Source organism: Echiichthys vipera (genome assembly GCF_963691815.1).
Source record: "Echiichthys vipera genome assembly, chromosome: 7".
In the NCBI taxonomy this organism is placed as follows: domain Eukaryota; kingdom Metazoa; phylum Chordata; class Actinopteri; order Perciformes; family Trachinidae; genus Echiichthys; species Echiichthys vipera.
The window spans coordinates 21,178,783-21,194,552 of record NC_139832.1 but is presented as its reverse complement, the minus strand read 5'-3'; the positions used below and the strand labels follow the sequence as shown (position 1 = coordinate 21,194,552).

Here is a 15,770-nt window from a genome sequence, read left to right as displayed (position 1 = left end):
TTTCCTGGAATTGGGAGCAAGGTTATTAATTATTCACTGTTGTGTTCTCATATGAGGGGGCTATGCTTTTCACTGCATTGCCTCATAGCTCAAATACTTAAGGCCATGGTACTCGGGCAAATTTCATGAGGCAACATCACAGAGATCTTATTATCACAAGGCAGACACTTAGGAGATTAAAAGTTTCCTGAAGAGTTTTCAGCGATTGGAAAGGTTCCGATTTTTCTCTGATAAGATTTCAAAGTTGAGGATTTCTGCGGCCCGCATGGGAAAGACAAATCAAATAACTTTTGTCTTTTTTTACTTTTCCTTTCAAGGGATTTTAAGCCTAAATCTAGGTAAGCTTCGGTATTTTTGAGGAGGGGGGAGAAAATCTAACCCAATGTGGTGGTAAGAGGGTGCCGAAAAGTTCATCTGGCCTGTTGACTTCAGCATGGATTACAGATACTCAAATCATGATCCCCATGTTCAAACAAGTGCCTCTATCGGGGGAGAAAGTTGCCAAGCAGAGCTTTGTCATGTAAGCTGTATGAATTTACTGCAGCATAATGATAAAATGGCTGTGACGCTACATTTAATACAGTTTCATCCACTCCCCCGCCCTCTCTCTAATTTTCTCTCACTTATGATGAGAACAATTTCAGATACCCCCTCTAGTCTCCATACAGGCTAGTTTTTATGTCGTTTTTATAACTGAGGTTCAGGAACAGGACCACACCCCTCTTCCACCACCCACGCCTCAGAAAGCAAACCACATGAATCTCATCAACATAATCACCTGTGCAACATACTGTATAAAACACGTGTCTTAGTCTCTCTCTAATGTCCTCTCACTTACGATGAGAACAATTTCAGATACCCCCTCCAGTCTCCATACATGCTAGTTTTTAAAAAAATAAATGAAGATGCTTTCACCTGAGCATACACAGGTCCCCATTTTTCATCTGGAACTGTGTCATGGTGGTGCACACACGGTCCCAGTTACAAAACGCTTCAGACAAACGCCCCAACTCTTTTTTGGGTGTTTCTAACAAGGACAGCGGCAGCAGCGGCAGCAGCAGCAGCAGTAAATGATGTGTATATTCAAAGCTGAATATTTCATGTTGATTGATCGAACTGACTGCCACCCACCTGCTCCTCCTCCTGTCCCACCGGAGCTGGCATGAGGAGAATTCAGTAATTGAGAAGAGCAGAGCATGGTCTCTCTTTGCTCACATATGACAGATGGGGCATCATCGCTTCAAAGGAGAGCATTTGGAAACAGGAGGAAGGAGGGGGCAGGGGGCAGAGGGGGGGGGGGGGGGGGGGGGGTGGCTTTGAAAGTAGCTGTGCCACTCTGTACAGGTGACACTAAGAAGAAAAAGGGTACATTATCTAAAAGCATGTCCACTCAAACAAATTGTTACAGCTGTAAAAAAAAATAAAATAAAAGAGAGGTTCAACTTTAAAACCTGTGAATAATGAAATTAAATGTAGGCAAACTGTGCATTGCAATGTGCAGACACCTTGCATCGCTATTCTCAGTCACACACAACTTCACTAGCCCATATTTTGTATGAGGTCTGCTGTATTTGGTACTTAACATTTCCCATAAGTCTGGGATTTATGGTTCTAAATTGCACTGGGACACTATATGAAATTAAAAACAAACGTCATTGCGTAATATAATATGATATAATATGACAGAAGGTCGTATTAAAAAAAAAAACAATATGTAAAATGTTCGCGGTCTACTGTACACACGACACCTGTTCAAATGAACACGGAGGAAACACCACATTTGCTTCTAATTTCCCCCGATAACGCATCGAAATTGAATGTTAGCCCTCGCCATTACTTACTTTTTTCTCCCCCACACCCCCCCAAAAAAAGGCAACAGTGGCAGCTCCGGGAAACGCGTGTCTCCGACAATCCGACACGCCAGAAACTTAAAACTAACTCACTTTCCTCCAAAAAAAAAAAAAAAGACTCGAATCTGAATCGGTGATCTCTCTTACCTGGACCAGCTCGAGCGGGGCAGGCGCGGGAGGACGCGAGGTGACAGCTGGAGTTCAGGCGGAGGAGAGTGATGTTGAACTGGATGACTGACTGCTGCCTGACGGACTGTACGCTTCACACGCTTTATCATAAACGCCCAGCTTATAGTCGGACCCAGATTCCCCCCTCCACCGGCCTGAACCGCAGCTTCTCCTCTCTTAAAAGAAAACAAACGCTTAGACGCTCTCACAAGACAGCAGCGCGCGTTGCCTTGTAGTGTTTCCAGTTGAAGAAAGAGGTAATGAAATCTTATAAAACAAAATTACTCGGGATACTTCGACATGTCCCGAAGCCGTATGTCTCCCTCATCTGGTCGCTGGTGTGTAAGTGTAACAGACTGGCACCACCGTGCGTAAAAATGAGCTGCCTCCGTCTCCAGGACGCAGACCCCATCAATCCTTCTCCTGAGATGCGTGCATTTAAAAAGTATTACGCGGTATTACGCGTGTCAAATGTTGTAAGATGATTATCCGAAAGCACTTTTATATTCTTTTCAAAACTTGTGTGGAAGTATGATGGATGGATTTGCCCGTAAAGTTTGCAGGAGCTGGTTTTCTTTACAGGCATAAATATGATGCAGATTATTACACTGACTGATCCCTGTGTGTTGCGTATTGCAGCATCTTGCTTTTATGTACCCGATCAGCTTGTTGGCATACCGTGTAAGGGAAGAAATGATGACTTAAGCTCGGTGATTCAGAGTTTGAGCTGGTAAATTGCTCTATTAAGGAAGCTTAATTGGATGCTTGTAACATCTACCATCCTACTGACCTTCACTGTAGTCTCCTACAAGAAAGTGAGGAGGTTTTTTTTTACTTTTAGTAAGTGAATAAGGCCCACACACATTCTCAGAAAAGAAATATGAAACATTCTGTTTAGAAATATTAAAATCCTAAAAGAAACATGAACAGCAACAGGTCCTTGGTTTTGATGTTGTGGTTTGATTTGTTCACATTAGATGGTTCTTTTTTTCTTTTCATGTATTGGAATATAAAGCAAGTAAAGGCTTCTGCAGGTTTTTAAGCAGTCCGCTTATTTGAAAAGGTAGTAATATAATGATTGCAACTAGTGGTTATTTGACAACTTTCTCAATAAAACAATGGATTATTTTGGTCCATAGAACATCAGAAACTTGTGGAAAAAAGGCCTATCACATATCCCCAGTGCCAGATCTTCAGATTGGTAGAAGTAAAAGTGGAAATCTGTTACATTTGAGAAGCTGAATCCAGATGTTTGACATGCTTGCTCGAGAAATGACTTAAAGCAATCAATTAATTTCCTTTTCTATTTTCTCTTTTTTCTTTTTTAAAGTGTGTGATTTACTTTCTGTCAACCGACTAATGGTTTCATTTGATAAAGTCGTTGTCAGGACTTCTAAGTGATGAATATTGAGTTGAGGTGAGGTGAACTCTGAATGGCTTTGAGAGGGGTTTCAGGATGGAAACATCATCAACACAGTGGCACGTAAACCAAAGTGTCATGAAGCTGCAGAGTTGTGAAGTCCACATTTGTTTCTCTCTCACTTCCTCTTACAGGCTGTAACGATGTATGTACTATATGAGACACTTTGTGGTTGGATCTTTAATACCGGTGAAGCAGATGTGCTGGCTGCTGTTTAATCCATTCCTCTGACATCTGGAGCAACTCTTCCTCTCCCCCCTCTCAGGCCCAAGCACCTGTCTGGACAACAATACCTGCTTGAATCCTTCATCAAACAACTCTTAAAATCCCTCTAATCCCTGAAATGGAGATTGTGTGTGTGTGTGTGTGTGTGTGTGTGTGTGTGTGTGTGTGTGTGTGTGTGTGTGTGTGTGTGTGTGTGTGTGTGTGTGTGTGTGTGTGTGTGTGTGTGTGTGTGTGTGTGTGTGTGTGTGTGTTCCAGCCCATAACATAGTTTGTATGCAAGATTTCTTTGTTATATAGTTCTGCTATGTTCCAGCGTATACCTTCACAGCTTAACCTACATAAACCCATTGATCCATGTCTCACCAATACAACTCCAGTATGTTAAGCATAGCCTAATCTGGCTCATGCTACCTGGATTTTCATATTGGAGAAATAATCCTGATGGAGGGGAGGGGGGCCGAGTCACCTCAGGACCTGTTTAAAAGCTTCTTATCAGAGTCCTACACTCCCACCATTTAACCAAAAGGGGAGTGATAGCCTTTCAACTCACAAGCCGCAGCTTTAATTAAAGCGGCTTGTGGGGGAGATGAAGTACAGTGGTGTGTATGAGTTGCCCCAAAATTACATCAAACAAAACAGCTCAGTCCAGTGTGATCTTTAAGTTCACTAGTAAAGAAGAAAAGTCCCTGGTTTGAAACATGGGACTAAAAATGATTGTTGTAAGCGACTACATACATCCACAGAACATACCAAACTGTCAGCAGCCACAGACATTGACTAATTAGTTCAACTTTATAAATGTATAATTAAAAAAGAAAAACACCCATATAAACGTAAATACAATCATCATTATAATCATACCAAAAACAGTAATATACCCACAGAGTAACAAACAACAATTAAAAAGTTACACAAACACTACTTGAGTACAATACGGAGGCACTTGTACTTTACTATATTGAATATACGTATACCGTATTTCTATTTCTGCTGCTCTCTGCTTGTCACTCAACTACATTTATTTGACAGTTATATATATATATTTCAGGTTATGATTTTACATAAAAGATATACATGATAAGCTTCTAAAATACAGCACACTTTTAAAGATTACACCCCTGATGTCTATGAGTTGGTAGGAGTTACACTAAACTTATCAGATGGTTTTCTTTCACTGTTTGATGTACAGAGGCAAAATTATATTTAAAAAAAGTTCAGAATTCATCACAATACTTCTTTTGTTCCCCACTCATCTCATGACCTCTCGGATTCATATTGTGACCTTTTGTAGGGGTCTGAGCCTTAGGATGGGAACCACTGGAATAAACTACCCACCTGTATAGACCTTTACAAAGTTGTAAACATCCATCCATCCATCTTCAAACGCTTGTCCATATCGGGGTCGCGGGGGGGCTGGAGCCGATCCCAGCTGACATCAGGCGTGAGGCGGGGTACACCCTGGACAAGACGCCAGTCTATCGCAGGACACACGCAGAGACAAACAGAGACAGACAACCATTCACAACTACGGGCAATTTAGAATCATCAATTAACCTAACACGTGCATGTCTTTGGACTGTGGGAGGAAACCGGAGAACCCGGAGAGAACCCAAGCAGACACAGGGAGAACATGCAAACTCCACACAGAAGATTGACTCCTGTTAAAGTGTATGTTAATGACATCAGCTGACAGTAAGTTAACAAGGAGTAAAGCTGGTGCCCAACAATGGAATTCCATTAAAAAGCTCTCTAGAAAATAGTTTGAACCAGTAAAATGCTACTCATGCATTGATGCATATGTGTTAAAATTATAATGAAGTGGTATATATATTAATATATCAGTCACATACATTTTTTTTTTACGTTCGAAGTACATTTACTTAAGTTTTGAGTTCAGAATTTTTACTTGAAATGGCAGATTTAGATATTGTACTGGATCTGAATATGTCTCATGGTCCACGTCAAATCATACAGCAGTGCAGCACATCCTGTGCTTTTCCTCATATCACTGATGCAGATGACATGAATTGCAGACTTTCGTCTGGCCCAAGCAGTTATGTTGTTTCTGCACCTAGGCTAAACTTGATCTGCTGTCACAGTGATTGACTTGGATATTCCTCCCTCTCTCTCATTAAGGCTGCATGTTGATTGTACTTTTGTTATCTGGAACAGGCATTTTGTATTCGGTGTGCTATACAGCTTTAATGAAATGTTATTGCTTGCTTTCAAAGTTTGGCTGCAATACGGCACGGGGATGGTGCTCGACTTAGCTCTTCAAATTTTAATGCGCAACAGGAAATTCACAAGGAGTAACAATAATTCATAAGAGACCATATTAGCTCAGTCAGTGGCTGGCAATAGCCATTTAAAGACCAAAACAATTTACACTAGGTATCAGGAGCAAAAATGTGTCGTTATTACACACCATTACTTTGCAACGTGAGGAGCAATTTGATAAAATCTTTCCAAACTGATATTCAGATACAGAATAAAGGCCCATCACCAGAACATAAATTAAATAGAGACCCAGTACAATATGATAGTTTCTTTGAAGGAAGAAAGGCAAACAGGCCAAATCTAGCCAAAATCATTTATTTTCCTTTAAGTTTCCATCAATATTCTTTTTTTGTCTTTACATAAAGATCGTCACAAAGGTATACATACATTCATTAGGCAGGTCGAGGGAAGGTAAAATGAGAGCTAGCGGGCATCTGATTATGTTTAATAATCAACAACTGGAAAAAGAAACAAAAGAAGGCAACTGATCCTAAATGTAGCCTCGAGTCTTACCTAAACTGGCAAAAGCACTGATCAACAGAAAAGCAGAAGTCAAGTATTCATATGACAGAGAGCAATGGGTTCAAGCAGACCGCACAGATTGTTAAGCGCCATTTAGACTGTAGAAGTGGATAAGCAGAAGAGACAGCATTTACTCTTGTTTGGAGCTTGTTAGAGAGCAGTTTACACACAAGGGGTTGCTACAGTCATACTGAATGACTGAAACCCTGTGGGGCTAGAGGTGAAAGGAAGGGGAGGATGGTTTGTGCGGTTCATCAGTGTTAAAAGAAACATGCTTAAAAAAACAAACAAGAAGTTATTGTGAAATATGGATATTTGCTCATCAACAGTCAGATCTGCTGCAACCTGGCAGCTTTAAACTTCGACACCCTTTTCGGGGCCTGCTGGGGCAGGGCGACGTCAGGCGCCACCTCCTCCTGTTTCCTCTCTAGTATGGTTGGCAGAGCTGGTGGAGCGATGGTCAGATGGGGGACAGCTGAAGGCATCGGGTCTTTTTCTACTACTGTACCTGAAAATGCCTAGAAGAGAGAAAGAAAACATTGTAAAAAAAAAACGGTGTTAAAGGTCCGATGTTATGCTGATTTTCAGGTTCAAACTTGTTTTTTGGGTTTCTTAATGTTCAAAAAGAAATTCCGTTTCTCATACTGTCTGTCTGAAAATCCCTGTATTAACACTTGGTCGGAAACACACTTTAGTGTCTGTCTCTTTAAGCCCCCATTCTGAAAAAAGCCCAGTCTGCTCTGATTGGTCAGTGTTTCCGGGTCCTTCTGTATCTCCACTCTATTTCTGAGCTGGGGAATGACTGTAGCAGCACTGCAGCAGTCCTTCATAACTATATATATATATTAGAGTAACAGTAGAACAGAAGCCCTGACGACTCATTTAAAAAAGAACAGTTTCTGAATACGGGCTGTGTGCATTTATCTGTGGATGGGGCATTTTGATACTTTTACTGTATTTATTTAAAACCTCAACCTACTTTATGAGAAATAAAAAAGGGAAAAAAGGAAATATCACATTTTACAATATGGGACCTTTAATGTGGTGGTTTTAAGGTTAAGGTTTAAAAAAGGGTTTATACTATTTTCATGCTGCGTTTTCTTTTCCTGATACCGCCACTAATGACTCAAATTTAATGATTATTTGACCACATGTAGCTACCATTTTAACTTAAAGAGGCTTCTGTGGGAGTGTTGTTATGTTCTCATTAAGGGCTCTGAGCTCTACAGAGGAAATTATCATAAACTGTTACATAATATAAACTTGTTGCAAATTTCTTCACATTGTAACTGAGATGAAAGACTTTCCAAAAACAAAAAACAAAAAAAAAAGACAGAACTAAAACTAAAAAACCATGTGCCGTTTACCTCAAACCGGCTGGCGGGGTGCAGTAGGACCGACGTAGGGCTGTCCTCCTCCGTAATGCCATCACTGGTATCACTGTGCGTCGCTTCGTCGTGGCTGAAGCTGCGTCCAATCATCCGACGCTCTTCAAAGTCTGCCGCGCTGCTCTCACTCGTGTCGCTGCACACGCTGTTCTCTCGGCTACGAGATTTTAGAATGGACTTTCTGGGGATGGGTTCCCCGTTCTTCACATCCACAAACAACCTGACAAAGACAGCAGACCAGTTTCAGAGGAGAAGAACCTCATCAAACAGACCTCATCAGGGGCGCCACCTAGCTCAACTGGTACAGTGTGCTAAGGCTGGGTCCATCCTGTGGCCCTTTGCTGCATTACCCCCTGGAGAAATTGTTGATGTTTTACCTGTAAATGTCCACCGGTGTTGTGATTTTGTGAAATTCGTGATGGGAGTGTCCGTTATTGTGTCCATTTTTCTTTTTCCTCTTTGAATGTTCCTTCTGCTCTTTCCTTTCGCTGAACTTGAACATGGTGTTTTTTCCTGTGTTTATCCTAACCTGGAGCAAAAGACAGCAAAGAGGCAGTTGTTAAAAAATAATTTAACTGAAAATAAGTTTAAAAAGAATAATAAGTGATTTATTACTCTGACCTTCTTAGGTTCAATTGTGTGAGAAAAAAAGATGGTAGGCAAACAGCTGCCTTCCTCTTCTTCATCATCTTCTTCTGCTATCCTGTCTGTGCTCTGTGGCGCTTTCCTGTGAGGCACGGAGTTCCGGCTTGGCTTCAGACTCAGTCCATTTACTGGAGGTGTAGTATCTGCCTCCTTCTCCTCTTCTGAGGAAAAGGATGATGTGTCCTCACCATTCACTTCTGCATTATCAGATAATCTGAGAAAAACATTTCCAAGAGACATTTTTATTTTGCCCGAGGTAAGAAAATATGCAATCATTAAAGCTACAAGTAAAACACCCTACCTGTACTGCTCATCTTGTAGCTCCTCCAGTTTCTCAAGTTCATCCAATCTAGCCCACAACTCCTCCTCAGTCAGTGTGCCTTTTCTGATCCCGCCATCTCCATCTCCAACTTCTCCTTCATTCTCCTCATCCTCCTCTTTAAGATCCAACACTGCATCCAACCTGGGCTTAGAATTTGGTTTGTGAGCTATTCTTTGCCTTCCTGTTAAAGCAAGCAAGATGGGAAAGAAATTCTTTTTTTATTATATAATAAATGTCAATCAGTTTGGTGTAGAATTGAAAAGGAATGTGTCACCCTCAAAATGACTATTTGAATATACATTACTCAGTGTTACCTTGAATTCAAGGGAAGCATACTGTACCTGCCAACACTCAGGATTTTTAACACTTTCTCCCGCTACTCCCCAGATTTCATATTAATGTACAAATCAAATGGTCGCTTCTCGTTTGTTTCTGTGTGGGATATATGTTGCCAGATCAGATTGGAGGACAGTATGAGCTCCTTTACACATTACCATGCTCATTATGCTTAATTTTGTGGAACCCAGTCTGTAGCATGTTGCCAAACGAGCTTGCCTGACTGCACTCACTCAGCCTCCGCCATTCGCTCTGACACTGGATGGAACTGAGGTTACAATGCATCAATCACTTGTGTTTTAGACGTTATTATCATCAGTGGTTTCAGTGGCACAGATGTCCACCGATACAGCCAGCAGACAATAACCTGCACAAACATACCATACACTTGACCTTTTGGGATTTAAATTTGACAATGACTTTTGATGATAATTTTTGTGCGTTTTGTATGCCTCTGCCTTCATTTATATTTTAATGTGAACTACAAATTTAAAGAGCAATTAAAAGTAATTTTACTTTCACATCCTAGTATTTATTCCATGCATCTGTATTGTAGGATTTTGGGGATGGGGGTGTTGAGGGTAGGCACACTGCCAATACCCCCCAAAACCTCCCTATTTTTCACAACCTAATGTTTGCAGGTATGGGGATGTACTGAGCATGAGCACTGTATAAACGAGACTTGGATTATAGTGCACGTGCTGTGTGTTAGTTTGGGTATAGATGAAGACTTTTCTCATTTTTTTGGTTCTCCGTTAACCGTGGAGGCACGTGACAAAAACAAAACAACAGGGTTCTTTATGAATTCAAGGCAACACTCTGTTGCTTTTTGAGAGTAATGCATTCCTAAACTTTTTTGAATTTGTCAGAAGTTCAAGTAAAATGAAGGCAGAAGAAAGGCTGACAAAGATACCTTTGGTGACAGCAACATCATTGTTTCCGGTGTCTTCTCTAATGTCAACGTAGTCTCCTTTACTCTAGAGAAAGAAGCCAAGTCAATATATTTGTCCCCATTTATGTTGTATGCAATATCTCATCTGTGAGACGACTTGTAGTAATGTAACATACAGATGAGATGGTTTCCAAGTCCTTCACAAGACCAACTCTGGCTTCAAAGTTCTTCGCCGTCTTTGACAGATCATCGAGTTCACTTTTCACATCTGCAGATAACAGGTGCATTATCATCAAAATGTGCGTTCAGAGAGTTGGACGCCAACTGACAATGAGCAAAAACTGGCTGTAGGCGAATGTTGATTTAAATAAATCATGTAATATAACAATGGCAACCAGCTGCTAAAGAGTTAAAATCCTAAACAAGTTAGGGGGGGAAAATTGAAAAATGATGACACAAACAGGTCATAATATCTTCCGCCCTGAAAACTACTCCGGATCATTAAATCTTGACAACAATTAAGCCCTTTTACTAATAGCAGCAGTGGGCCCTTGTTTCCATGGCAATTGGGAGCCCCTCCAGTCAGTGCATCAACTGGAAGTGAGGAAAGGTCAAACACAGAAGGCCTGACAGCTCAGCCGCTGTCTGACACATTTCAGCCAGCTATGTTTGTATTACAGCACTTAGCTCTGTAATAGCGGGGTGGGCAGGGTCAGGAGATATGAGGAGGGGGGAGGGGGGCAGACGGGCGCGGATGGGCTGTGGCAGCATGTTTCTGCTTCACTAAACACTCTAATAATGTTCACATCAGAGATCGTTACTTGGGCCCATTTGACTTGATATGAGATTTTCAGACCTAGAATGAGCAGCGGAAAAAACATGGCCACCCATAACCCGTGTTAGAATAAACACTGTTTTCTTCAAAGACTTCTTGCACTTCATCAAACATTAATGTTGCATTTAAAATACTTGATTTGACCACAGGAGAGAAAAAAGCTATGAAATGCTATTACAAGATCCACAACAGAGGCAGTGACAACAGTGGCCGGTAACATGAGTGCAAGAGCAACACAGTGAGTGAGAGCTGCAAATGTCAAATGAGCTACCCCATGTAGGCTACATAATTTCTATGCACGCTACACAAGATTTCCTTGCAGTTATTAGAATCAGCAACAGTTCACCTAACATACCCTTAAAATACACTTTATTCTAAAAGTGTCTCAAAATTTTGTTCCAAAATCCTATGATAAATAACGGCTCAGCTGACGAGTACGTTTGTCCAGTGATTTTTGATGCAGCAACACCCTCTGCTGGATAAAGAAGAGCAGTGTTCAGCGATTACATCAAAATGAAACAATGGTGCCCTTTTGAGAGAGAAAAAACAGACTCACATTTCATCCTGTGGTCCACAATTTTCTGAGCTTGTTTGGCAGAGCACTTGCTGAACCAGTTGTCGCCGAGCAATACTGTGACCTCGTTTGTGTGCACCAGCTTTCCGGGCATGAAGGCCAAAGGGCCAAACGGCACCTGTTTATAGCAAGGGGAGGGCAGAAAAGAGAAAACCCAAAAGAGAAACAGCTATGAAAGCCGGTGACAAAATGTAGACATTAAAGTGGGAGAAAAGATGAAATAAAACTCAGTGACAATAGTAAAATATGCATAGCTAGGATCAGCTTCTTCAAAGTTAAGAATATCAACCAAGCTCACCACTAACCATTTGGTAAATGGTTAATTTGCCATTTGAAACAAGCATTCATATAAGTTCTCACTGTGTTTTTTCTTGTGTAGTTTTAACAAGGCCAGCACTCACCATGATGTCATAAGACAGCTGATCTGGAAGAGTTTTAAGGCGCTCATTCAGGGCTTCATAGTCTCCTGACACCTTTTCCCTGCAAAGCATGTACTTACAATGTTAGGCCAAAAACTATTGAAATTAATGTTTTTTAGTCAAAGACAGACCTCCTCTAAAGCCATTTTTATTCTCATACTCATATCAGGATGTCAAAACAATGGAAAGCAAATGGCAGCTATGGGGTAATGAGGAAGTACCCCTCCCTCAGGGAAGAAGAGACAAGAGGCCTCAAGATGTCGCTGGTATTCATTTGTATCTATTTGTCACTAGACAATGTCAAACTTCAGAGAAAATCGTGACAACATTGACAAAAAGCAGCTAACATCATATTATGATGCCTTCTTAGATAAAGAAGATAAAGAACACAGACATATGTACGGTTACCCTAAAAGTTTAAAGATGAAAATGTTTTTGAGACTGAAAACTTTCTCCAGTGAAAGTAAAAACACCAGTTTGTAAAACATCTAGGAAGTTATGCAATGGCCTTTGCATGATAAACAACACGCCGTAGCTAGATGAGAGTAATGTGCTTCCAAAAGTGCCTATTATTGACTATCTCCGAGATTTTCCTCACAAGCTGCTCTATTGTGATTTGCTGGAGTAGTACTTTAGCATTCCTTCAAACTTCAACTGTAAATATAACTTAACACCATTACATTTTCTTATTAGCACAACGCTACATAAGTAGGAATCTTATAGAATTTTGTATTTTTGTAAACTTTGTCATAAATGTACCATGTCTCAATTTTTTAGCACGAAAAATACACTTTTCCACAAACTGGGGTGAATGCGGGACTTCTGGACCTACATTACAATAATCGTGCATTACAACGCTTGAATTGACAAACTGGATAGAACTTTTTTTAATATGGTGTTTTGTTGCTTTTTTGACAAAAAAAAGTCACCACTCAGTTTACTTGTATCAAGGACCTTCAATGCAGGTGTTTATTCTGCCTTATTAGTCCTCTGTTCAGGTAGGAGTTAGTCATTTGTCCCATCTTAACATGGTTCAACAAATCTAACATGAGAGTCAGAGAGGTGTCAAGCACAGTCTGTACAAGCCCACGCAGTCTCGACAAGAGCTCTAATCAGCTGAAGTGAAATCACCTGTGTGGGTGCACCATGGTTGGGAAGGGCTTTTCAAGACTGACTGTGGAGCTGCTCCATTGGGATCACAATGAGACTTTTGATGACGGTTTTGCTCAACATTGAGATATGTTTCACCTGTCTTTGAAGAAGTGTTTCATTGTCCTACCTTCGTCTTCACATAATACGTACTGAAGCCTCCCATTATTCACATGAAATCAGACCTTTCAAGCCCTGAAAAATAGTTTACAATGTAGTAAAGTCCTGGTCCAGTCACACAGGTGTTTCCACTAACTCTGCCTGATTAGAGCTCTTCTCAGGGCTGTGTGGGTTTAGTCAGTACACTGCTTGGTTGACATCACCTTCACTTTCCTGTTAGATTTGATGCACACTGTTTGGTTTGGAAAACTAACTACCCTCATGGTTCAAATGAATCGATTTGTGTCACAGTGGCAAAAGCACTGGTGAAAATAAAAACAATAAGTGATGGCTGAATTCCATTTGGCTGCTTTAGTTTCAGGACGCTAGTCTTGTGCAGAACGGCTCACTGCCACAGCTTACCAGGACACTTAAAGGGATAGTTCGGCTTTTTTATTTAAATGTAGTTGTATGAGGTACTTATCCATAGCTAGTGTATTAGCTACAGTAGATGGCGGTTAGCACGCTGCCAGTTTGGAAAAGCAATGTTTTACGCTTCAGATCAGCTGTTTGAGTCAGACTTAATAGGGTGTACGGGATAAACAAATAAAATAAAAATACAAATTAGTGACTATAGCAGCAACAATTAGATGAGCCGGAGTTTACAGAAGAAGAACTTTTGCAGAGGGAGACTTAACGGCTGAGAGAGAGAGAGTGGCAGCTTCTGTAGAAAATGAGGTACGGTGCTGTCTGACAGCAAGGTAAAGTGGTGAATATATTCTAAATGTAGCACACATTTAAGCTGAAATGGGTATTTAGGTGGGCCTTTTTTAGGTGGCTAATTTACATTAAGCTAAACTATGGCGGATGGACAGACATGAAAGCTCAATGTAAGTAAGTAAAGTTTATTTAAAGCACTTTCACAGGCAGAGCCACCGGACTTGCACACGCAGAACACGGGAGTGTTCAATCTAAACCTGGTACTAGTAAAGTGTACCTAATAAGTGGCCGATGAGCGTATATCTCCAGGGAAAAAGCCATCATATCAGAACCTGTATTGCCCTGCTGCTTTTTGCTACTTTGTGTGACATCAAGATTTATTATTGTGAGAAGTCAAACAAAATTTAAGGATGCTACAACTATGAAACTGTTGAAGTAGTACATGAGACTTTCTTAATGCTTACCAGTGCTGAATCCGACTTTGACAGTCTTTCACCACCTGTTTTTAGGACAGATAATGTCAATACAAATCACGTTGAAAATCTATGCAACTTACATAGTCTTGTGTCAAGGCTTTTATAGCCTAAAGGACTTAAAACACAAGCAGATTCACGATGCCTATACATTTTCTGATTAGTACTTTATCTGGTAATGCAATATAGTATTATTGCAAATAAACAACTTAAAGAATCGTCACACACACAGGGAAAAGTACAAAACACCAAACCAGAAGAAGGAAGCAGGAGATGAAGACAAACAGCTGTCCAAAAACTACATCCAAATGGTCAGTACAACTGCACAAACACTCCTTCACAGTGGTGATGGATACAGTTGATTTAACCAAAAGTGTTTTGCATGTTCTACTTTCTCAGTGTTGATTTCATACAGATTTGTCATTAAAAAAATGAAACTTGTTGGATCATACTGGTGTGAATCTTGGACTTCCTGGGTGGGAGGGTGCATGTAATATTTGTTACACAGTTGGCTGGACGAGAGTTCATAACCTTCAAAGTGTGGAGGTCAAAAATCCGACACGCCTCAAAGTAACCCCTAGCAGTACGAACACAGAGGTGCAAAGAAATGAAAGTTAACACACCTCCTCAGCCCAGCCAACTTTAGAGTAACAAGAACATGGACACGTGACTGCGAGAGGAAGCTTGTCGAAAATGGTCATTCAAAACCATAAACTCACAACTGTATTAAATGCAGTTTGTGCACAAACGTACACACGCTTGCGCCTGTATTTAAAAAAGCACTTGAGGTGATAAACTCGTGGTTTAAAGAGCCTTGCTTGTCCACCGCGTGGCCAGCGGTTTGGCTAACGTTAGATAAACTGGTTAAATTACCTTCTCGTGTTCCTCTCGGAGCCTGGCAACTCCGCCGAGATGCTCTTTATTCATTTTACCTTTTTCAGCCATTACCAACCCAAGTGCACCAGAAATGTGTGGGGTTTAGTGAGCCCAAAACAAAAGCTCAGGGGTTGTTGTGAGTCCTAAAGAAGTGTTTATGAAAGCAGCCGCAGCTATTCCGGAGACCCGTTCTGCTCGTATTCATCAATGGGGCAGTGACAAATATTCGCACTTTCGGAAGTGATACCATCTCACACTCTCATTTCAAGATCTCTGCATGATATTTCCAAAAATATCCACGGTTTAATATCCAAAAGATGGGCAAATATTCCTTGTCACTCTCGCTGCGACATGCAACCCTCGGTCCGATGTCAAGGCAACTAGAATGACAACGGAACTTCCGGTCAGAATATTCAAAATAAAAGATTTGAATGACACACTAACAAAATAAAGATTACAGCTGATGAACGGAGGTGAACCTTTCATTCAATTAGTAAATTAACTAAAAAAAAAAAAAATCACACTGTACAATTACAAGTGCAACTTCTGAATTCCAAAAAGGAGAGTATCTGTGCAGCAT

The 15,770-nt window shown here is 40.8% G+C and overlaps 1 protein-coding gene across 1 annotated transcript; it reads right to left on the bottom strand.

The window, feature by feature from the left end:
• Positions 1-6,239: 6,239 nt before the first annotated feature.
• On the bottom strand, positions 6,240-15,553 carry uri1 (URI1 prefoldin like chaperone). The gene is made up of 11 exons (XM_083917462.1): positions 15,188-15,553; positions 14,306-14,340; positions 11,856-11,934; positions 11,437-11,572; positions 10,222-10,313; positions 10,067-10,130; positions 8,797-8,998; positions 8,472-8,709; positions 8,228-8,379; positions 7,830-8,070; positions 6,240-6,980 (listed from the first exon to the last, which is right to left on the bottom strand). Exons 1-11 carry the CDS (start codon positions 15,257-15,259, stop codon positions 6,792-6,794), a joined length of 1,500 nt encoding a protein of 499 aa, XP_083773588.1. The 5' UTR covers positions 15,260-15,553; the 3' UTR covers positions 6,240-6,791.
• Between the last annotated feature and the right edge of the window lie 217 nt (positions 15,554-15,770).